General features: G+C 42.0%; 1 protein-coding gene across 1 annotated transcript in view; it reads right to left on the bottom strand.

Annotated features, from left to right (window-relative positions):
• Positions 1–25,636, bottom strand: part of LOC148505498 (otoancorin-like) — an 80,336-nt gene that overhangs the window by 50,740 nt on the left and 3,960 nt on the right. Inside the window, exons 3-7 of the mRNA XM_088448118.1 lie at positions 10,996–11,123; positions 9,174–9,320; positions 7,147–7,334; positions 5,140–5,228; positions 3,008–3,126 (exon numbers count right to left, since the gene is read on the bottom strand). Of these exons, the coding sequence (XP_088304244.1) occupies positions 3,008–3,126; positions 5,140–5,228; positions 7,147–7,334; positions 9,174–9,320; positions 10,996–11,123 (671 nt within the window). The remainder of the gene's footprint in view (positions 1–3,007; positions 3,127–5,139; positions 5,229–7,146; positions 7,335–9,173; positions 9,321–10,995; positions 11,124–25,636) is intronic.

The raw sequence follows: 25,636 nt of genomic DNA, 5'->3' as shown, positions 1-25,636 counted from the left end.
TAAAATCATCGATTTTAGGAATAATCACGCTTGCTCAGGAGGTACGTAAAAAAAAACCTCCCGACGCATGTTTTAACTAAAAACACGCACCTAATAGAATAGCAAAAAACCCGCAGCTGCAGGAAAAACCTCGCAGATGCAGGTTTTTTGCTATTCTCGCAGCCTATTGAATATGCCCCTAAGTGTGCACTTTTTTGCACTAAGGCACTTTTCGATTGCTTGATCTGATGGCAAATGGAAAATGAAATATATATATTGGATATAAAGAAATTATTTTTTTTGCATACTGTTATGAAGTGCGGATTGTCTATTTTTGGACTATGAATTTTTTGAATGCATTTAATCCAGCACCTGTTCTTGCCAATGTTAGAGTGTGTAGACTTGTGACATCATATTTTCTATATATATTTATATATCTATCTATCTATCTATCTATCTATCTATCTATAGATATAGATAAATATCTATATATATACAGTCAGGTGCATAAATATTGGGACATTGACAGAATTTTCATATTTTGCCCTCTATTCACCACCACAATGGCTTTGAAATGAAACAAACAAGATGTGCTTTAACTGCAGACTTTCAGATTTAATTTGAGGGTAATTACATCCAAATCAGGTGAACGGTGTAGGAATTACAACGGTTTCTATATGTGCCTCCCACTTTTTAAGGGGCCAAAAGTAATGGGACAAACTAAACAATCCTAAATCTAACTTTCACTTTTTAATACTTTGTTGCAAATCCTTTGCAGGCAATTACAGCCTGAAGTCTGGAATGCATAGACATCACCAGACGCTGGGTTTCATCCCTGGTTATGCTCTTCCAGGCCTCTTCTGCAAATGTCTTTAGTTCCTGCTTGTTCTTGGGGCATTTTCCCTTCAGTTTTGTCTTCATCAAGTGAAATGCATGCTCAATCGGATTCAGGTCAGGGGATTGACTTGGCCATTGCATAACATTCCACTTTTTAGCCTTAAAAAACTCTTTGGTTGCTTTTTCAGTATGCTTCGGGTCATTGTCCATCTGCACTGTGAAGCGCCATCCAATGAGTTCAGAAGCATTTGACTGAATATGAGCATATAATATTGTCCGAAACACTTCAGAATTCATTCTGCTGCTTTTGTCAGCAGTCACATATCAATAAATACAAGGGAACCAGTTCCATTGGCAGCCATACATGCCCACGCCATGACACTACCACCACCATGCTTCACTGATGAGGTGGTATGTTTTGGATCATGAGAAGTTCCTTTCCTTCTCCATACTCTTCTCTTCCCATCACTCTGGTACAAGTTGATCTTTGTCTCATCTGTCCATAGGATGTTGTTCCAGAACTGTAATAGCTTTTTTAGATGTTGTTTGGCAAACTCTAATCTGGTCTTCCTGTTTTTGTGGCTCACCAATGGTTTAGATCTTGTGGTGAACCCTCTATATTCACTCTTGTGAAGTCTTCTCTTGATTGTTGACTTTGACACATATACATCTACCTCCTGGAGAGTGTTCTTGATTTGGTCAACTGAAGGGGTTTTTCTTCACCAGGGAAATAATTCTTCTGTCATCCACCACAGTTGTTTTCCGTGGTCTTATGGGTCTTTTGGTGTTGCTGAGCTCTCCGGTGCGTTCTTTCTTTTTAAGAATGTTCCAAACAGTTGATTTGGCCACACCTAATGTTTTTGCTATCTCTCTGATGGGTTTGTTTTGATTTTTCAGCCTAATGATGGCTTGCTTCACTGATAGTGACAGCTCTTTGGATCTCATATTGAGAGTCGACAGCAACTGATTCCAAATGCAAATGTCACACCTAGAATCAACTCCAGACCTTTTACCTGCTTAATTGATAATGAAATAACGAGGGAATAGCCCACACCTGTCCATGAAATAGCTTTTGAGTTGATAGTCCCATAACTTTTGGCCCCTTAAAAAGTGGGAGGCACATATAGAAACCGTTGTAATTCCTACACCGTTCACCTGATTTGGATGTTATTACCCTCAAATTCAATCTTAAAGCCTGCAGTTAAAGCACATCTTGTTTGTTTAATTTCAAAGCCATTGTTGTGGTGAATAGAGGCCAAAATATGAAAATTCTGTCAATGTCACAATATTTATGCACCTGACTGTATATAAGTATTATTATTGTTATTATTAAAGCATACAACTAGTGTTATTGTCCCCCCAGCTACCAGCTGTAAGTTACATCTAAACATAGTACAAAATAAAGTCTCTGGTAGGTGTCTGACTGTTCGAGCTAGCCTCGAGCACCACTGGACAGATTTTGATGCAGTTTTCTCTATTCTGTACAGCATTTATCGAGGATGGTTTAGGTGTATGACACATTAATGTACCGTATGACCAAAGGGAGCCGAGCAGCAATGATTTTAGTGAAGCAAGTCAATGAAAAAACAGACATCCGAGCGCTTGTTTAGATCAAACATTTAACAAACTTGTCTGACGACCATTTTAATCTGTTTTCTGCCATTTAGGAGCAAATTGCTGATCATCAGTTACTCCCATACCTTACCAGATTTTCATTCCAACCAATCAACTAGTTGGCTGGTTGGATGAAAGTTGGTCTAGTGTGTGGCCAGCTTTAGGGTATACTTACTAAAGTGCGGGATTTTAGAAGTGGAGATGTTGCCCATAGCAACCAATCAGATTCTACTTAACATTTATCTAGCACCTTCTAGATGATAATAGCTAGAATCTGATTTGTTGCTATGGGCAAACCTCCATTTCTAAAAACCTGCACTTTATTAAATATATCCCTTAATGTGGCTGGAGCTGACTTAAGTGGAGACTGTTTTTCTCATGGACAAGTTTACATGGTCTTTTTGCGTGTAACATCAAAGCTAAATCTTTGCGTGTTGACGTCAGGAGGAAAAATTACAAATGATGTCTACAAGGCAATCTTATAGGACCTCGGTTAAAAAAGACTATCGCCGTAAATTATTTAAAATGAAATTAATTTTTAGCAATGGTGCAGTAACAGCAAATGTTTGGAAGTTACCAGTGTTTCATCGCTTGTAAAAGAGTACAGATCTTCAGCGCTGCTGAATTGCAGATAATTTTGCAAGTAGTAAACGAGCCAAGCATTGTTACCAGCTGTGTAGCATCTGGGTGAGGGACCTACAGTACCCAAAAAAAATACAAAAAGTTATTTATCCCTCTGTCCTGCTAGGAGAGTAGAATTGGAAGTCAAATTATATATCTATAGACAAGAATAGATTTAAATTAGGTAAAAATAGCATTTAGAAATATGCAAATAAATTCTACATGATAACTGAATGGCCTTATACTGTACGTAATTAAAATAATCCCTTTAAAAAAAGTTAATAATAGTAATGAATCCATAATACATAAATTTTAAATCCTTTTAGAAACACATAAATACATTTGCAAATATGTAAATAAAAAGTGCATACAACAGCAATAATAATTAAAAATACATAGTTTGTTAATAAATGTTTTTAATTTATAAACACATTTAGACATAAATAGGGAGACTAAAATAGGTGATCTTAAGAGTCATACTCTACAAATAATAGTTTGGACCCGTTATTTGCCATGTCGCTAGATTATTGTGCCCAGCACTCAGGAGGCGAATTAAGAGATTGTCCATGTGCAGCCTCCGTGCAGACCCCCTTCTCTCTCTGTGGTGCAGATGGGAGTAGACTCTGCCACTGTGCCAGGGGTAAATTTACTAAAGCTTCTAAAAATTAAAAGTGGTGATGTTACCCATATCAACCAATCAGATCATGTATATCATTTCTCTGTTGCTTCCTAGAAAATTACAGAAAGAATCTGATTGGTTGCTATGGGTAACATCACCACTTTTCACTTTTAGAAGCCTTAGTAAATCTACCCCCCAAGAGTCTACTGTGCATGTGAGTCTCCGGGAATCCTGGTGATTTCTGTACCTCGCATGCGCTAATCTCAGGGAAAATGGCGCCCATGCCATTTTTGTCCAGTGATTTGCTCAGCACCAAGGTGGGACTTCGGAGAGGGAACAATGCTAAATGGGCTCAGGGTATGCAATCTGCCCTCCCTTCCCCCAGTCCCACTGGCAGCGCTGATGGGTTTTGTTTTTCCTCTGTCTCCCCTGTATGTCTCTCTCATCTCTTTCCCCCTCCGTCTCTCAGCTTTGTTCCCTTTCCATTTCTCTATCATCTCTGTTTCTCCTGTTGTTCCCCTCCCCTGTTTGTCTATTTGTCTTTCTCATCTCTGCTCCCCTCCCCCATCTATCCATCTGTATGTGTGTCTCTTTCTCTTTCTCTCTTCTCTGCCCACCTCCCCACCTGTCTCTCTCATCTCTGCCCCACTTGATCCCCTAGCAATGTGTGGGGGCTTGACTCAGGCACTGACAGGTGGGAACAATCCTGTGCATCAATGCAGCGCAGGAGTCACATGAGTGGCTTTGTGCCTGGGAGTGGGGGCGCTGAGAGGGGGGGGAGTGGGTACTAATTACCCGGGCCCGGGCTTGCTGCAGGGGCCCGGGTCCGGCACCGCTTCCCCTTCCTCTTACATCACAGCAGCCCAGCACACGTTGCTGTGTGCTGGGCTGCACTGGGAGACTGCTCGTGGCTTCTAAAGCAGCAGCCGGAGCAGTCTCCTATGCCTATGGGGGGAGCAATCATGCTGATCGCGCCCCCCATTGGCTGTGCGCCGGGCTGAGGGGCACACAGTGCCCCCCTCCCCAGCATGCAAATTGACTTTTGTTCTTTTTTTTATTCTAAAGGGGCCTCCCGCGATTAGGCCACGCCCCCTATCACCTGGGCCCAGCTCGGCTTTCGGCGGCCCTGCCTGGGAGCCAGGCAGCCAGTGAGAGCTGTGAGGGGAGTGGAGGGACAGAGGACTCCTTCAAGCTGTCCCTGCACTTGTGCAAGACAGACATTCCACCAGTCGAGCTAGAGAGCCTTAATCCCTAAAAAAAAGTTGCTTGCAAAATTCAAATAGCAGAGCTAAATATTGTATCCCTAAAACAGATATTGGCAAAGAGTATAGTATTCCATTGCAGGATATTACCCAGATTATAGTATGCAGCCTGTTGTTTGTATATAAGACATATTATCCCCATACTGTACACTGTAATATCTGCAGAAGCATTAGACCAATGCACTGTGTGTGACCTTGTTTACTCACCTGCCTGAAGGTATTCCTTGAAGACACTGTAAATCTCTTGCTGAGTGCTGGGAGTGTAATTATCATAATGTAAGGATAAGGTTTTTACTCTGCAAAATAAGAATGTGAGAATGGAGTAAGTCACAACTTGCACATTATGTGACAGCACATAATGCAGTAGAACGCAGGTCACTTGTAAGGGTGAACTATGCGGGTTAAGGGAAAAAAAACTGAACATGTTTTTTCATTTGGTACTTTTGCATGGCTAAATCTTGTGGCTGGGTGTTAGATGGGAACATCTGCCCCCCGGGCCCTCGCTATCCAATGATCCCCTTCCCCCTTGGATTTCTCCTCTATCCAACGTGAGTTCTATGTTGTAACAACTATGTTTGAAAGTTTTTTCAATTTACATTGTTTGTGACTTGAACCTATTTGCTTGTAAAACTGCCCCTACTAAGAACTGTGGCAAGTAGTCGCTCTACTGATGTGCACTCAGGAAAGCAAAGTAGGTATGCATATTAGCAGGGGCGTATTAAGAGAGGAGGGGACCCGTGTGCATTTCTCGTCCGGGGACCCCTCCTCTCTCCCCGGCGGCCGGCAGCAGTTGACTCTGGGAACTAGTCTGTGCCCAGAGTCTAATGCTAATGTGCAGGTCGCCGGGAAAATGGCAATTTTCCAGCGGTTTGTGCAGGGCTGAGACACCCAACGCGGGACCTCGAAAAGGTGAGTATTAGCTAATATGGGTGCAGGGTGTGCGGTGCACACGGGCCCCTGGGTCCAAGGGGCACACCCATTATAGATTCACCCCTGCATACTAGATTCATTAGAATGTGCAATATTTAGGAGCAGATATAGAAGCCAGGCTGCACCTAGGCATAGCATTATTGGCTGGCCGTCCTGCTCATTAGTCATCCCGTCCCCTTCACATCACCGTTACTGCCGATTGTGTTTGGTTCGGTCCAAATGCCTCCCAAATTCACAGCCACAAACCCCCTTCCCCCAACTGGCTGCAAAAAATTGAGTTGCGATAAGAAAAAAAAGAAAAAGGAATCACCCGGCCACTGGTCTGGCACCATCAGGCCAGCAGTCTACCGGGGCTCTGATGCAGAGGGCATGCTGTGCCGCACTCAGCAAGTGTCGCCTCTAGGCTCATGCATCATGTGCCTAGTTGTAAATCCACCACTGGCAATATTAGCTTATATTAGATCACAGGTAACATAGATCTACTAGTAAGGTCTTTTAGGGGCAAGTCCCTAATGATGTCACATGTTGCATTAAATGAGCAGTGTTTAGCCTGGAACAGTGGGCCTGATTCAGAGACGGACGCTCTGAAAGAGCGCTCGCTCTCAATCAGGGCATTTCTTTTTTTGGGAGTGGCCTCCTGGCCCCTCGCATAGCTGTGGGTGACCACCCACAGCTATTGCGAGCGGCCAGGTTGATGGTCGCAATGGTCAACCCCATCGCGACCATCGTGCTTGCGACGAGACCCTTGTGGTAGGGTCTCGTGGCTGCAAGCCCCAGAGAGCTTTTGGCTCTAATAGAGCCGGAAGCTCTCCCACTGACATCACTGGTGATGTCAGTGGGGCCGCCCACAAACGCATTCGCATGGGAACGCCTCCGTTTGTGAAGCCACCCCCACGCCTCCAAAACGGTGCGAGCTGTCGATCAAAATCGACAGCCGCCCCCTTTTGGTGCAAGACCCGGAGCGACGGAGTGCCCGTCGCTAGCCGAGTCTCGCGCATGCGAACGTCGGAGCCGGCTCCGTTGTGCGCATGCCCAGTGGGCAAACATCGACCCGGTTGCGAGCGCTCAGCACTTGTGGCTGGGTCTGAATCAGGTCAAGTGCTCCCACACATTACAGTGTGGAAAACAGAACAGTTTCTGGCGCTGTCGCTGTATCTGCCAGCTGCCATTTATTTAGTTATGCATCTTCCCAGTCGTAAAGTATTTAGCTGCTGGCAGCTATGGATTATGAAGAAGCTGGAGACTTATTTAATGGAATCATAGAAAGTACTGAAGAAGCCTTACATGGTTTTATAGAAGAGGCAGCTTGCATCGATGATCCCTGTGACATTCAGCTGCTTCAGTGTTATGAATTTTATATAGCTATTAAATCTCGTATTTAACCATTTTTCCATTTCAGATTCGTCCAGTGATCCAGAATTTGACACAAAGGTCAGCCACACTGCATCGTAGACAGCGGCAGACATATCCACCTGCGTAGAAGAGAAAGTTCCATGAGAATATAAGCCATGTCTAATATTCATGTTATTAAATGTTAAACAACAGATTGCGGGATCAAAACATTTAGGGCCTAATTCATCTAATTTGTACACAATGCCGATGTTTTCGCAAATCGAGCGATTTTTTTTGCCGCTGCGTATGCGTCTGAGTAGCACTGCGCATGCATCATGTTACATTACCGTAGTCGCACGCTGCGAGACTTTAGTCACACTGCATTTGACAGGCAGGGAGTGTTTGCGGGAGGCAAAGTGGAGTCCCGGACAAAAACGCAGCTGTGTCTTGACCGTATCAGGGGCGGATCAAATCCAGCATCAGCGATCCCGTGTGCACAGAACATGGCTCCGGCGTCTCAATTACGTCGGCCATTCTGAGTGACCATAGACTCACTCGGGTAGTCAATGTTTGCTGGATCTGCGTCAGGATGCTGCGTTTGTGTACGCAGTTGCGTACAGCTGCGATGACTCCAGGGGTCATGTGATATTTACATACATCCTGATAATGCAAAATCGCAGCTGCGGCAGCAATAGCGTACAATGCTGGATTAGGCCCTTAGTACACAGTTGATAAGTTGTTTATGTTCCTAATACCTTTATTGAATTATATGGGGGTCATATTTATCATTTATCATGCCCTGCATTTCTTCCCCAATAGGTATAATTTCTTACTGCTGCAAATTGCAGCAATAACAAATTATCTGGGCAATGTGTCAATACTTTCTTGCAATAACTTGTGGTCCAATCCCATCCCTGCGAAGAGAAAACAAATAAAACGATTGCTAGCACTATAACTTTACTTCTGGGTTCGTTGCAGAATGCATAAGTGTGATGCGCTCCTTCCAATTCTTTGCCATAAAAAATTGTGCTTGTTTAGCTGATGGATTACAATTGCTAAAGCCATCTAATGCCATCTAATAATGACGCTAGCTACCGGGGCAAAGCTAAGCTTTTTGGCGCTTGGTAAATTAGGCAATGAGCCCATACATCTGTGACTGATAGCTGCAATTCCCCATTCTGCCGACGGCTGGCTCGGGGAATCTGAGAAATGCAACATGTTGGATTCCCTGACTCACCTATTCCGACCAAAAGATGGTTGGGATCAGTGAGTCAAGGAATTTTAACATGCTGTGTTTCTCCAAACTGACAACATATCACTGATCATCGATGGCGGTATTGAATGCCGATTGGCACATCAGATCAGCGTCAGGGAATTGCGGCACTGATGTATGGCCCAAATTAGCGTTAGCAAAGGAAACCTATTTTGAACTTTTCCCAGCTACCTATTATAGGGAGGTGCCACTAAAAAGATGCCATCATCAAATTGGTAAGAACACAATGCACTTTTGCATGTTAGATCAATGTTTAGGTTTATTGTAAGTTTAAGGATATTTGTGAAGCCCACTTTCCTTCCCATGACAATTCTTCAGGTGTAAGGGAGCACCCAATGATTGTAATCGTGGTATCCCAGACACAACGTAGTTTCAGTTAGTATGATGACTTTGCCAATTTTCTTTTTGTGCAGCTTTGACTATTATTATGACTCGCTGGTAAATGGTCATGAATGAACATTGTCACCTTCCCACCAGTCCTTTACTTGGGCTTATACAGTCCAGACCAGAGGACAGATTGTTCCTCTCTGAGGAGCCTTTATAGAGTACCCTCTGGAGGCCGACACCCCTCCTGACATTAGCCATCAGGACTGCACAAAATGGCAAGACTCTGCCACCCCAACAAGATACAATCCAATGTTTATGCCACTTGCCCTAGCGTTATGGACGCATTTGTATCTGAAGTCAAATCGTGGAATACTTTTACCATTTTCAGACTGAGGAGATCCATCACTCGACCCAAGTTGTTGATATTTGTGTAGTGGGACAGCATTATTGACCACAAAGTGCTGTTCACATTGCTGTCAGACTGTAAATAGGCGACCAGGTCCTGTGGTGTCAAGGTGTTCAGCTTCTGTAAGCAGAGACTTGAGATTAGCACATACACTGAAGATAAAGTAAGTGACAGGGAAGGGAGAAAAGAAAAGAAAAGCATGAACTGAAAGCAATAACAGAAAAAGGAGGACCAGGAAAGTAAGTTAATAAAGGGAAGGGGCAGAATAATTAATATGGAAATTGGTTTCGGGATCTGATTTTGCTACTTGGAGGACACATAATGAAATGCCCTCTTCATATCACACATCAGTTCCCTTAGAGAAAAAGGGGTATACATAGTAAAGGTTGCTTTAATTGATTTTGATCAATTTAAAAACTGATGAAAATCGATCAACATCAATGTCGTGTTCTGGGGCTAAATCACACATTTACTAATACTTTAAAAAAAACAAGTATAAAAATTGTCTATTAGTGATTTAGCCCCAGAAACGCAACATCGATGTTGATCGATTTTCGTCTAATTTAAATCAAAATCGATTACAATCTACCATTAGTAAATATATCCTGAAGAATCACTTACAACACAAGAGAGTCAGTTTTACTTTTTAACCACGACTAATAGATAAACACATCAATGTACTGCATAAGAGATCTGGTAAGATAACTGACTATTATACCATGAAATTGGCAGCATACATTACCAAAACGACACCATTAAATGTAGATCATTATGTTGTCCGTATGAACCAGAAACACATTGGTGGAGAAGTTTCTCAAAAGAATTTCTCAAAAAAAAAAATAGGACTATTGTATGCAGCAACAGTTCCTGGCCTCTTACCAGAGGGGGCTGCCGCTGCTGCAGTGTTTCCGGCACCTGCGCAATAGATCTAGCATTGGGACATGCACATAACACTGGCTTCCGGGGCTGCATTGCCTGCAGCCCTGAGAAGCCCTGTAGGGCTGCCCAAAAGGCAGAGCTTCCACTGGAAGCCGTTCTCTGCTACTCGCAGCCTGGACTGGCAGTCCCAAGGAAAGAAGACACCTCCCCCTGGGGCTGCCTGCCCTGTGCGTGACTGGCAGGTGGTGCTTCCAATAGGAAGCGCCATCTGTCACAGACTGCACTGGCTCACTGAGGTGGCTGATTTTACTGGGGGGCGGGGGGGGGGGGCTGCAGCCCTTAGGTAAAATCCGCCACTGATTGTATGTATCTGCCAATAACTCTGCTTCTACCCCAAAGAAAAGCTTACTCCTACTGTACACATTGGGGGTAAGGAACATGAATAAATAGGGTCCACATTTTTGTAAAACCACTTTCAAATCCACATATATTAGAGATGTGTGCGGACCACCGTGTTTTGGTTTTAATTCACCATCGTGTTTTGGGTTTTGCAAAACCACCTTCCAGTGTTTTGGTTCAGATTCAGTTTTGGTTCGGTTTTTGGATTCCTTAAAAATGTATAAAAATCGATAATTTTTTTATAAAAACCGCTAAAATCATGTAATTTGGGCCTGTTTGCCTGCAATCCATAACCAAAATTTAGTTTTTAAATCCAAATTCTGAAATTACAGCATATTTAGCACTCCAAAGTGATTCCGAATTGGGACTCGATTTGACTCGGAACCCTTAAGTTTGGGTTTGTTGGTATTTCAGCAAAAACCGAACCGCACATCTCTAACATAAATATGGCATAATCAATCACATGGCTGGTTCCTATAATAAAAAGTTGCAGCAATACACCCTGTAACACACTCACCACAGACAGCTGATCAGAAGGAATCAGAGTCACCAAGTCCCCAGGACCCAGCAGAGCTGAAAATTTCCCGAAGGATAAGGTAATGAACAAGTGAAGGTCCCCTGATGTGTCACATGCCATGTTAGTCCCTGAAAAAAAAAATGAACATCGTATAATTTATATACAATTGAAAGATTTTTATTTTTCATATTTACACAGCATTCTAGGTATCTGTCTGCCTTAGGTATATCGTATCAAGTGCAGCAAGGACTCTTTTCCATGTCTTCTCTATGCTCATTTATTTTGTGTCTTTTTTTATTTTACATTATTGATGTTTTTTGTGGCAATTATATCACAATTTGAACTTTTAATGAGTATGTGATAAATATTTGTTGCGTAAATATTTTCATGCAAATTTACTATTTTTCCCTTGCCACTTAACGGGCTCTGATAAGAGCTGGACGCAGTGGGATAGCGTAAAGCTATTACGCTGCTTCCTGGTTCAAGACCTCGCTGTGCACACTGTACATGCACAGCATTCGGCCAGCACATGCGTTACCAAGGGCTGACGGAGAGGGATCTAGAGGTTCCCCCTCCTTAAAAATGTGAAATAGTAGCCCATAGGCTACTATGGAATAACACCATCTGTAGATGGCTTTACCTATCGGGGCCAAGCTTCAGAATGCTTCGCCTTCTGGAGTTTGGTAAATCCGTCAACACAGAAGCTCCCATAGAAACCTATTAGGGCAGGATTTTTGGACGACAATAGCGGCCTTCCATAGTACATCCGGAGACCCTTAATATCTGTGAGATCACCCTGAAAACGGCTGTTTTCAGGTAATATTTTGCAAGTATTTAATAATAAATAAGCTCCTTAAAGTTAATCGTGTGTTAGGAGCTGAGAGGATATAATCACCCACTATGTAATGGCAGGATATTTTGTAATTAATCTAACTGAATGACTGTTGACATTTTTTCTCTATACAATTTTACCTGCAATTGGTTGGGCTGCTAGTAAGTCATATGGAAAAATTACATACAGTACAGTATATAGATGAAATAGGTAAGATAGATATGAGCAGAAGAGAGAAAAAGGAAATATAGAGCCTGCTTTAGTGTTGTACGCTATTATTATATTAGCACCTTTGGACGCTGCAACGATAAGAAAATATTCTAATGCTACAGAAGGTGTCTGAGGACAAAAGCGTTGCCGTGACAGCATCATAGATTTGAGTGCTGCATCTGAAGAAGCAGCATCGGATTGCCATAGTCTCCATCGGTCTTGATGGTCGCAGCCAACGGCCATCTGAGTATTCCTAAATTTACTCAGACTGGCCTTTGGAACTGCCAGCCGGGGCCAGGAAATCTGCGTTGGAAGATGCAGACTCTGGCCTCGCCCAGATAATGAGGGCGACATGTTCCCGTTTTCGAGAATGCTGTCCACTCCCTGCCCCCAAACGGCCGCAGAATTTTAATCATGCTGTGGTTCAGGGGCACTTCAAGCATACTCGCAGATAGTGACCTGCAGATCCTGTGAATGAGCAGAGCTCTAACAATTGGACTTGTACGCATACCATCAGGTTTGTGTACAAGTCTAAATTAGGTCCACAGATATGAGAGATAGATGTAACAGAGAGAAACACAGGGGAGGAACTAAAGTTGTTACAGATGGTGAGGGAGTCCAAGAGTGAAGCTCAAGCTGACCAGCTGGCTCCATTTGCTCAGGAGAGCACAGAGTAGGTCTACAATATTTTGCTATGTGGTCCCGTATTAGCAGAGGCTTATCAAGAGGGGAGGAGGTCTCTTTCCGGGGCCCCCTCCTTTCTCTCCAGTGGCTGACAGTGCTCAGAGTCTACTGCGCATGCACAAGTCATCAGGAAAATTATGCGCCAGCCATTTTCCCAGTGATTTCCCTACTGCGCATGTGCAAAATGCTGAGGAAAGTGGCCACGGCAGCCATTATTCTGGCGATTTTTACAGTGATGATACCGCTGACTTGGGACTCCAGGGAGGTAAGTATTAGAAATATGGGTGCAGAGTGGACGATGTTGGCCCCCCTGGACCCATGGTCCCATGTGCCCCACACACCATGCATCCAATATAGATACACCCCTAAATGTTAGGCCCCTGGTAAAGACGACAGAGTACATATGAGAAAGAATTGAGACACATGGCTATAAAATAGATAATTGAGATATATAAAAATAAGAAAGAAAGAGAAGGGAGTGACATAATAACTTAGGTATGTTTGCCATTCATACATTTTTTTAAATGTTTTAAGCTGGGCATAGTAAACAAAAAAATTAAAAAAAGTGTATTTACTTGCTCATGTTAAATCTATTTTTCTGATTCTATTTGCAGGCCACTGCTACCTTGGGATATAGAGGGCATGTGCTTAAATAGGCACCTAGTATGGCTCTGTTAAAACTGTCAGACTGAAGAGCTCCTCCCACTTCTTGGATAGGCCAGAAAGAACCAAACAAGAACAGTAAAGCTGCATACACACACAACGATTTTTTGAACGATTATCGTTAAACAATATCGTTTGACGATAATCGTTTGAAAAAATCGTTCACTTTCTGAGTCAAACGATGAACGATAATCGTTCATGCGCGTTCACGTTTGTAGTTCATTCAGACTTGTCAACCCAACGATTTTCATTAAGGGAATATGCAAAAATCGTTTGTAGTTCATAAAAATCGTTCATTACACTTTAAAAAATCTGACAGATAATCTGACAGATAATCTGACAGAAAATCGTTCATAAAATCGTTGGTAACAAAATCGTTGTGTGTGTATGCAGCTTTACTCTACTTAACAAAACAACAAACACCAATTCTTAAACCCATCTTAAAGCTACAAAAATGGAATCAGAGAAATTATTTTAAAGTAAGTAAAAATCATATTTTTTCCACTTGAGGGACAGTGGTATCTTCAGAACATTCTTCAAATGCTGTCACTAGGTCATGATATGCTCAAACACAGCTGCATGTAAAACATTTCAACCAAGTTAGCTGCTCTGGATACAAAGATGTTAAGTGGGTATAACATTTCAAGAATGGATGAAGAACTGGCTGAAGCCTGTGTCGTAGTACCCAGAAAACACTTGCCAAGCTGGTAGAATTACTGACTTTCCTCTAGAGATATAAGCCTGTGGAGATATAAGCCTATAGAGATATAAGCCTGTAGAGATATAAACCTGTAGAGATATAAGCCTGTAGAACCACTGCTCTAATCCACCTGGCAACAGTCTGTGTCATAAAGAACCAAAAGACTTTCAGTCCTCTGCAAAGATAAAGTTATCTCAACATAGAGCCTACAGATTAAATTTCTAACCATGACTAACAAATGTAGACACTTCCCCTATCTTAGACAAACTTTGATCAAGAGCAGGAATATCTTTGTCTTGATCCAGCTTAAATTTTGTCACCACCTTGGGTTGGAAAGATGGCAGCCTGGCACTGCAAGAATTACTGTAATACCCTTTCTTTTGGCCATTCTTAAAAATCTAAGACAGTTTGGCTATCATGGGGAAGAGATAAATCAGCAGATAGTTCTATGGGCCCATCATGGCATTCACCATGGATGTCTTCAGATTCTTGATTCCCATGTAGTAGTGGTCCACACTTTTCCATGATTTAATGTAAGATAATGGGTGGAGAGATCATTCTCTTAGATCAGGGATGGGGAACCTCAGGTCCGGGTGCTGTGTAAGGCCAGCGGAATCTTTTGGTCTGGCCCTCTGAGTTTTTTCTGCAAGCCTCATCTGGCTAGCAGGGTGCCTAGAGTGGCACCCTGCAGCCAGAATCTGTGCAGCTGTGCCACCTGAATGTTTCAGATGGCACACTGCTGCCCTTACAGCTCCTGGAGCATCCACCTCCTGCATTTCCACCTGCATTCAGTTGGTCACTTCTATGCAACTGCACCATATGCCATCCATTCACTGGTGAAAACACTTATCATTATCATCATCAGCGCCATGCATTTGCTGTACCTGACTGCTCACTGTTAGAATACCCATGACATGCCCAGGGAACATTTATCATACATGCAGATGCCTTGTTATCGCCCCATAACTCCACTCAACCGCAAGTGGAGATCTGACTGAGATTCATACAAATCTGAATAACCTGTAAGTTACATACGTTATGTCGGCCTTGACACATGTACTGTTTGATAAAAATTGCATGATTCTTATGCAGCTGAAACTATATACAGCTCTGAAGAATCCTAGAATGTTTAAAACTGCTTTGAGATTCTTAGCCAATATTTGGTCACCTTGTCAGACCACGCAAGAATCTTGACATGGAAAATTAATTAGTGGAAATATGTGAATAGCACCACTTCTAAAGTAGATACCTTTTTAACATGCTCTTCAAGCAAAGTAGAATTGGTACCACCTTGTGTGTTAAGAGAGACTACACAAGCCTCTGGATTACAATGATATTTCCCTCTGAAAGTAGAGACCCTGAAAATTGATGCGCTGCACCAGAGTGAAGTTTGACAACTGCAGGTTGATGAAAAGAAGAGATTCTGATTCATCTAAGTCATCTAAGTAAGAAATCACAGTTACTGTGCCCTCTTTTATCTCAAGAAGGCAGCCATCACTGCCATATTTTGGTGAATACACTCAGTGCTGTTGCCAGACTGAAGGGTAGGTCACTGAACTGAAATTCAAGACCTGAAACAGCAAATATGAGGAGACTCTGATGCTTTCCCCAAATAGGAACATGAAGAAATAAATCTTTTCTGTCCATGGAGGCCAGAATTTAATCTTATTCCACACTAGTGATGACAGATATTAAACCTGTCCACCTTCAGTTGATTCAGAGATCTCAGGTTCAAGATAGGTAGATAAGTCTGATTTTTGCACAAGTAAGTTTGGGCACTAACCAAATCTTCCTGATCCTTTAGGACTGGGACAAGCCCTGCAGAAAAAAAGCTATGGAATAGATGGGCTCCAGAAGAGCCAGTGGGCCTGATTCAGAGCCGAACGCTCTGACCAGAGCGCTCGCTATGAATCAGGGCCCTCCTCCCTAAAAATGGAGCGGCCTCCTGGCCGCTCGCATAGCTGTGGGTGACCACCCACAGCTATGCGAGCGTCCATGATGATGGTCGCGATGGTCAAGACCATCGTGACCATCAGGCTTGCGACGAGACCCTGCGGTAGGGTCTCGGTGACCGCAAGCCCTGGAGTGATTTTGGCTCTATCAGAGCCAAAATCACTCCCACTGACATCATTAGTGATGTCAGTGGGGCCGGACTCAGATGGTAGGCGTTCTCATGGGAACGCCTCCATCTGGCAGCCACGCCCCCGGCACACCCACCAAAGGGGGTGTGCTGTCACTCACCATTGACAGCACGCCCCCTTTGCTGCGAGACCCCGAGCGACGGATTCCTCATCGCTCGCCGGGTCTCGCGCATGCGCACGACGGAGCTCCCTCCGTTGTGCGCATGCGCACTAGGGCACCATCGACCCACTTGCGAGCGTCCTTCGCTCGCGAGCATGTCTGAATCAGGCCCTGTGTCTCACTCCTGTCTCTCAGAAGCACTTTTGAAGAAAAATACAGCACATGGGTAAGGACAACAAATGGTCGGAGATGTAGCCTTTTTCTATGCTACCACAGGCTATGTTGGCTGGGAGACCAATCCTGTCTTTACCTCTGTTGACCCCCTCTCAGGGATAAGAAAGGGCTTCTTGAGGAGAACCATTTTCATTTGTCCGCAAAACAAAAGGACCTGAAACTAGGAGCATTCACTGGAAGGAGAGAGCTCTTGCCACCAGTTTCTTGAGAGATAATTTTGACCAATTCAGGACTAAAATGCATATTTCCTCTGTAAGTCAAATAGTTTTTTTTTGGCTTCACTTCTGCTCTCCAGGATCTCAGCCAGTGTGTTAATTTGGCAGCTACAACCAAGGCTGAGATCTTGAACTGGAAAAGACCAGCATCAATGACATATTCTACTAAAGGTCCACCAGATTGTAATCCATCACTGATCATGTCCAATCACTTTTTTATCTTCTTACTACAAATGTTCCTGCTAGAGTTGGTCTGAATGATGCTCCTGTGTAAAAAAATAGATTTTTTATTTAATATCCATGTTGTTCTGTAAGGAAACAGCATTAAGTATGGCAAGCCTAGAAAAATGGGCAATAGGGCATCCACTTTGGGTTGGATTTCTCTTATTTGAGTATCATCTTCAGGAAGAGGATAATTACTCTCAAATCACTGTGGAACTTGATATTATCTAACAAGCTAACTGACACAAAAACCTTTAATTTCATTTTGAAAAAAAAAAAAACTGGAAAAGCCAATGCCTCAGACTCCTGAATATTAAGTATAGTAGTAGGGTGAAATCCGCGCTATTATGACAGGGAGTGATATAAAAATTGTATTACAAATCCTTAGGGCTGCCACAGATCAGAGTGACCCCTTCCAAGGTCACCAGAAAAAGTAATTAATATATGGATGTGATCTAATAGGGCGCACCTAATGAAACTGTATGTGTTAAATTCTAGGATCAATGCTGTCAACAGATGTTCTATCGTATACTAATGTGCGTGTCTAGATATATATGAGTAGATGAATATAATGTGTACAAATGAAAGTAGCGTTTATTAAAACATGATATAGCAATTCAATCCAAATAAAATATAGCATATAACAATGAGTATATACAATGTGCATCAAAGTAAGTGGCAGCACAGATTGATATCATGAAATAAAAATTAATCCATAAAGTCACACAGTGTCTATAGTTCAAGACCAGCGTATTTTAAAATCACTGCTTAATAGATGGTTAAGAGACCTGTAATTCTTGAGCAGTCTTCTCAAGATTATCTGTGTAAAAAAACTGGAAAATAACATCCGGCACTATTTGTCAAGTTTTAGGTCCACTTTGTTCTTCCCTTGGTCAATATTCCAAATGTCGTCTGTATAAATTAAATATGACCTGGAACAAGTCCGGTCAAAAATGCTGTATTATAATCGCCGGACAGTCAGATAGTATTAATTTTCTCCAGGTATCATTACTTAATAAAAATCAGAAAAGTCTCTATATAACTTATACAGAAAAAAATATAATAAATTGTAATATGGTTTGAATGTCTGAATGGATGTAGTGCCAATATATGTTTATAAAAAATGGTTTATATGTTTTAAAAGTGATGATAAAGAATAAAAATAAAAAATAACTTTTATGCATAAAAATAATAGTTAAAATTGTGATAGCTTAAGTACTTCCATAATTCAAAACTACTACCCATGGTGCTTGGTTGGTAATATTGGAAAAGGAGAGGAATGTTTCAGATTCGTTTGATTTATTGGACTCAAAGTCTTATATATATTGGTTTTTATATGGATAAGGGTCCTATAGGATAAGTGGAAGGTATCTGATGAAATACAAGTTCAATAATGAAAAAAGAAACAGCTGAGCCTAAACCTTGGTACAGAAAAAGAAGAAAGTTTATAAACTATTTTTTTATTCTTTTATTTTTTATTATTTATTTTTCTTATAAACTGGGTTATAAGTTGTTAAGATTCCTCAATTAGGGCATACATTTCTATGATCTTGTTTTTAATATGTGAGAACATCCATTAGTCTCAAAGTATTGCATTTATTATATTGAAGAGGACATTTTAGATGGATAGTTCAGCTCAGGTGTACCAACCAGTACCAGTGAGAGATGTTCACTTACAGTACCTGTATTTCATGGGTGGTCTCCCTCCCCATTACTCAACAGGCCCATCCCTTCTTAGCTTCCAAGTTCGGATGGTTAATTTGGGTGTTTACCCGGGTGGTATGACTGTAAGTGGTCTCTTTGTCTTAATTGGTATCCCATGAGCCAAAATAGTGCCCGTTATGCATAGGTGTCCCGATCAAAAAGTCTCTATTCAAAAAACTGGAGAGCTCGAAGTCAATATTAAGTCCATATGGTGTTAAAGTTTTTAGTTCGAATATCCACTTACTTTCTTCTTTAGACATAGTTCTAATATGATTTCCACCTCGCCATGAGGGTTTGACTAGCGAGATGGCTAAAAATCTCAATAGAGAGGAGTCTTGGTTATGATGTGTTCTAAAATGATCCGAGACACTATGTGTCCTTAGGCCATTCTCAATGTTTCTCATATGTTCTCCTAGATGTGTGCTTAGTTTTCTTATGGTCCGTCCAACGTATTGTAATCCGCATGGACATGATAGTAAATAAATTATGTTTTTGAAATCGCAGCTGAGTTTGCCTTTTATTTTGTATTCCTTTTGCATGGTGTAGGAAATAAATGTCTGCAAGGGCCTAGTGGTTCTTGTGTTGTTCTTAGAAGTCTTGCATGCTCTGCAATGATTGCAGAAGAAAAAGCCTGTTTTTTTAGTGTCAAGCCAGTTTGTGATGTTCTCTCGAGGGATTTTCCTTGGAGATAGAGAGCTTTTTACTAGTTTTTGTTTAATATTGGGTGCCCTCCTATAGACAAATGTAGGTCTTTCTTTCAGTATCTGCTTAAGAGAATCGTCTTTTAGAAGGATATGCCTATTTTTACGAATAATCCGTTCCAGATCTTTGTGTTAATTTCTAAATTGAGTAATGAATAGTGGTTGTTGTAATTCCTGGTTCTTCTTTTCTTTGTAGGTCAAAAGTTCTTTCCTTTCCATCTCTCTGGCTTCCCGGAGAGCTGTGTCTATCATGGTTGTTTCGTATTTTTGTTCTAGACATTTGTTCTTGAGCATACCTGCTTGATCTTCAAATGTTTTAATATCTGAGCAATTCCTATGGATCCTTTTGAATTGGCCCTTAGGTATACTCCTTATCCAGTTCTTATGGTGGTTACTTGATGGTGGAATAAATGTATGACAATCAACATCTTTTGTAAAGGTTTTTGTGTGAATCTTATCCTCTACTATCATTATGGTCAGATCCAAAAAATCTATTGTGTTTGTGCTGAATGTAGATGTAAATTCCAGATTTCTGTCATTTTGGTTAATGAAGGATGAGAAACATTCCAATTCTTCTTGTGTGCCTTTCCAAATTAGGATGATGTCATATATATATCGTTTCCATATGGCAATTTTCTCTCTGTATGGGTTATTCTTCCAGATGGTATTTGACCCCCCAGTGACCCATAAACAGGTTCACGTAACTAGGGGCAAATTTTGTCCCCATCGCTGTCCCGCGAACCTGTTTGTGGTGGGAGCCCCCATACCAGAAGTAATTGTGTTGCAAGATGAAGTAAATTCCTTTGATGACAAATTGTATTTGTTTTTCTGGGAGCCCATCGTTCATTTCTAGGATCTCTTTTACTGTTTGACATCCTTTTTGGTGGTCTATGCGGGTATATAAAGCTTTCACATCGAATGTCGCAAGCAGGAAACCTTTTTCCCAGTGCGTTTGATTTAATAGTTCTAGTATTTCTGTGGTGTCTTTGAGATGGCTGAGTTGTAATAATACGAAAGGTTGTAAAATCTGATCAATGTACTCTGATAATTTTGTGGTAAGTGACGCAATTCCTGATACGGCATCGTAATCGTGCAATCGCTCAGTAATCGTGCACAAATCGTGCACTTTTATGTCAGAAACGACCAGCGATCTGCACTCCTGCTGGTCGTTTCGGACATTGTCCATCGCCTGAACATGCAGCACAACCTGACGACCTTGTAAGGTTGCTGCATGTCAGGGAATGGGGGAGAGAGCCCACCGCTGAATGATATCGTTAATGATATCGTTCAGCGGCTGTGCTCAATGTCATGAACGACATTGAGCACAGCCTGCCGGGGACACACTACACGATATCGCTCAGGGAGCATATCGTGTAGTGTGTACGCACCTTTAGAGTCCAATAATTCAAATGAATCTGAAACATTCCTCTCCTTTTCCAATATTACCAACCAAGCACCATGGGAAGTAGTTTTGAATTATGGAAGTACTTAAGCTATCACAATTTTAACTATTATTTTTATGCATAAAAGTTATTTTTTATTTTTATTCTTTATCATCACTTTTAAAACATATAAACCATTTTTTATAAACATATATTGGCACTACATCCATTCAGACATTCAAACCATATTACATTTTATTATATTTTTTTCTGTATAAGTTATATAGACACTTTTCTGATTTGTATTAAGTAAAGATACCTGGAGAAAATTAACTTCAGAACTACATTCATTGCTGCTAATTAGAGACACAGTCAGAAACTATTTATCTAGTGATGTTCCAATTGAAGTGCAATTAAGGCACATATGAAAGGAAGGACTGTGCCCATAGCAACACAATCACTGTCCCTGACGAAGCCCACCTGGGAGAAACGCGTAGGATGCATGCACTAACTACAGAATCACACGCTCCGACAGAGCCAGCCAACATCGCAACAGCAACAGGTGACCTGGACCCGTGGTAAGAGCTCTACCAAGGGGGACCCAGACCTGCTGCCCGCATCGCCGGTGCCTGATTGGGACCACACATGGAGGGAGGCGGAAGACACGGACCACTCAGATCAACGAGTTCACGCTGGGCAGGAAACACGCCAAGCTGGAACAAGCGAAGCTGACAAGCCAAAGGTAGGAGGTGCGTGCACCGCAACCACACCAATCTCACCTTGCATTCCTACGCATATACAATACCTTAATTAGGACATCAGAATAAGGAACCCAGCGTTACTATCTGACTGTCCGGCGATGATAATACAGCATTTTTGACCGGACTTGTTCCAGGTCATATTTAATTTATACAGACGACATTTGGAATATTGACCAAGGGAAGAACAAAGTGGACCTAAAACTTGACAAATAGTGCCGGATGTTATTTTCCAGTTTTTTTACACAGATAATCTTGAGAAGACTGCTCAAGAATTACAGGTCTCTTAACCATCTATTAAGCAGTGATTTTAAAATACGCTGGTCTTGAACTATAGACACTGTGTGACTTTATGGATTAATTTTTATTTCATGATACCAATCTGTGCTGCCACTTACTTTGATGCACATTGTATATACTCATTGTTATATGCTATGTTTTATTTGGATTGAATTGCTATATCATGTTTTAATAAACGCTACTTTCATTTGTACACATTATATTCATCTACTCATATATATATATATCTAGACACGCACATTAGTATACGATAGAACATCTGTTGACAGCATTGATCCTAGAATTTAACACATACAGTTCCATTAGGTGCGCCCTATTAGATCACATCCATATTTTAATTCCTGAATATTAAGGACCTGCTGCACTATTAGCACTAACTCGTTGTTGCACTGTCTGCTAGAGAAGCCTGCCAATCTGTTGGGTCCTAAAATTCTGATTCCCCAGAAGAGATCTTGAGAGGTATGTTCAAATCCAGCAACCCCATATAATTCAATCTCGATGGATTCCAGGTGCTTACGAAGCAGAAGAAGATCCCATTAATTTCTCCAGCAAGAAAAACACTTGCACCAATTCCTGAACTGATTATGACAGAAAGCTCCATAGTCCACTGAAATTGACTATGGCACCCCTTGAGTAAACCGCTTGAGAGGTTTTTGTTAATGAATTACAATGGATGAGCTAGGAACTAGGCTGGATCCTTGCCAGACAACCAGACATGCACTGACAACAGTCTTGCATGCAGGGGTGGTGCTACCATTAGGCAGATTCCTAAGGCACCAGCATCTGGGGGGTGCCGCTGGGACCACCTAGCACAAAAACATATTGGGCAAACAGCATATGAGATCATATTTAGCAACATTAAATACATTTCTCTTTAGATTATAACAAGCAGGAATAACAAGTATGAGGTTACTGAAGAGATACATTATCTGCCGAGGTGATACGCACAAAGTTGGAGACAAGCTTTTGCTGGTAAGAGGGGGAGAACTGGGGCCTAGCATATAGCTTTTGCCTAAGGCACCAAGAAATCTTGCACCGGCCCTGCTGGCATAATGCACATTGGGCTGTTTATTAATGTACATTTGGCAATTTGGAAAAGGTGATATACAGTACATAACAGATCTTCCAATAGCGGAAGGATGGGGAGAATAATTGTAGAACACAGGGCCTGATTCAGAGCCGCTCGTAAGCGGCCGCTCGTTCGCTCCGAGTGATGTTCGCACATCTGCGCATGCGTATGGGTCGTAATGCGCATGCGCCAACCAGTCATTGCGGTCAGAAATTTTGAGTGACAGAATGAGGCGTTTGTGGGTGGTAACAGGGGAAGGTGCTTGAAAACGGGGAGTGGAGATCCGAACGCAGGCGTGCCAAACGATCAAAACGGGCGTTTAATGGGTGTGCATAATTAACAAAGCAGCGTCATCGACCACGTCACTTGGTTGTCTTTTAGCCTGAACTGCTCGCAGTGATTGCGGGAAGTAAAACCTACCACAAGCACTGCGAGCAGTTCATACGCCTTTCGATGTACTCAATTAATCTAATAAATAGCGGAGATGACGTATGATGCGAACGACCAAGGGGCGTCTTTACAAAATAGCGAGCACATGTTTCGGATGCTCGCTCAGACATAGAGGTGTCCACAGACTGCAAAGAGCGAGCGCTCAATTTAAATATCCGGACCCTTTTTCTGAACGAGCGTCCGCAAATAACGTCCGGCTCTGAATCAGGCAAACAGTCTCATGAAAAAAGGGAACACTCTGTTTTACGTTTACGTGGACTGTGGACTTGGAGAGTGCAATTGTAGAGACAGACAATCAGCAGAGTAGCAACTGCTCTACTCACTACAAGTAATACAAAGGTAAAGAGTAAAAACAATAAAGCAGTCACACAATTAGAGAATGTTCTGATAGGAGCGATATTATATAGATCTAGCAGTTTTGTCTTGTTTTCTTTTTAGATACAAAACAGAAATTATGGACATCAATAGATAGAACATATCTATCTATCAATACTAGGGATGTGCAGGCTCGGATAGGTTCGAATCTGCATGCCGAGTTCGGATTTTTCCCTCCAAAAATCGGGTCTCAGAAAGAGGCAAAACGTCATCTTTCATGGACAAACATCATCTTCCATGGTCTTTTGTCCAGGAAAGATGATGTTTGTCCATGAAAGATGACATTTGCCTCTTTCTGAGACCCGATTTTTGGAGGGAAAAATCCGAACTCGGCGTGCAGATTCAATCCTATCCAAAACTGCACATCCCTAATTAATACTAATTAGACAATAATCTGTCAGTAATGATCAGCACTACTGTCTACCAGCAGCATATTTTGTTTAGTATCACAGTGAAACCTATTAATATGCCACTTGTATTTACCATTTCTTACCTGTCCAGCAGTGTCTTTCTCATCAGCAGTGTCCTCTGCCAAGCTCTTGGCAGCCCACCGCAGTAAAGTAATGGGTCATAAATAAATAATGTGCAATGACCGTTTGGGCATGGGCATTGTGCTTCAACTCAGTGTGGACTCAACATAGTCTAGAAGACTTTGCTAAATCTGGAAATACTTTTGCTGGATCCCCCTTGCCATACTGCTAATGCCATCTATAGATGGCTTAAGCGGTACAGTCAAAAAGCATTGTTTGCTAAATACAGAATGGATGTCATAACCTCTTTAGCAATGTGGCTTGTTCTTAAATGGAGCCCTTAAGGAGTCAGAGAGGGCCGGAAGAAGTGGTGCAGTTGTGACTGAAGGAGCCTACACACTAGGCAACTTGCAAAAAAAATGCGATGTCGTCAACGATTTCCCTTGAACTACCCCAGTAACTCCCCTGCACTCCCGGACAAAGGATATCGTGCATAAACTGTGCAATCTGACAAACGACCTGATCAATGACCTTAATCTCATTAATGATATTGCCAGATCTTACTGCATGTAGGCAAGATCTGAGGATACAACAAATGTCTCGCGGGACCGCACATCGGTATCGTTATCGATAGTGGACACTTCACAATTTGCACGATTTGTCATTCCAATGATTTGGAAACAGCCAAATCGTGCAAAGTATCGTCTAGTGTGTACGGACTTTGAGAATGGCCAATGAAAATAAAAATAAAACCAAAATACAGTAATTGCTGCCAAGAGCGTTCCAGAGGGGCCTGATTCAGAGGTTGAGACTATTCATTGCATGGATGCGATTTCTTACAGTTTCACATTTGTGAAAATTTGCAAATGCCTGTTTAAGTATTCCTCTTGTGCAGTAACGTTCTACAGACTAAGCAAGCCCCGCAATGCTACTTTGCATATCTCAGAAGTGCTCAAGTCCATTGGTGAATCCAACCACTCTACCATTGTCGCACCATCGGTTGAAACATTGTCTCCTTCAGCAGCCCATGGCTAGCGCAGTCTTTTAACTTTCTTAAAATATGGACATGCTGCAAAATAAAACGCAGCCGTATCAAGACCCTCCCATAACACACCACATCCACTTCTGTTCACCTCCCAGTCTTCATCTGAGATGCCCATAAATTATTACAGATGTTATCTCTAATCATAGCGATGTCGCATGCAACTGCGTACACCATCGCACATCTAGGTTCGCACATTCACAGTAATGGATTCCTAGTCTTTTCACTCAACTGCACAAACATCAGCACTCCATTCACCACTCAATCAGGCCCAAGAAAGGTGTGGGCACTTAAGCCCAGATATTCTTGTTATCACTCGATACTAATCTTAATGGTGCTCCAACCGATCAGCTCCTAACGGTCATTTTAGCAAACATTTAATAAATCTG

This window comes from Taudactylus pleione, unplaced genomic scaffold (assembly GCF_031769625.1).
Source record: "Taudactylus pleione unplaced genomic scaffold, aTauple2 ptg000451l, whole genome shotgun sequence".
Taxonomy (NCBI): domain Eukaryota; kingdom Metazoa; phylum Chordata; class Amphibia; order Anura; family Myobatrachidae; genus Taudactylus; species Taudactylus pleione.
This window is presented reverse-complemented; position numbering and strand designations above follow the sequence as displayed.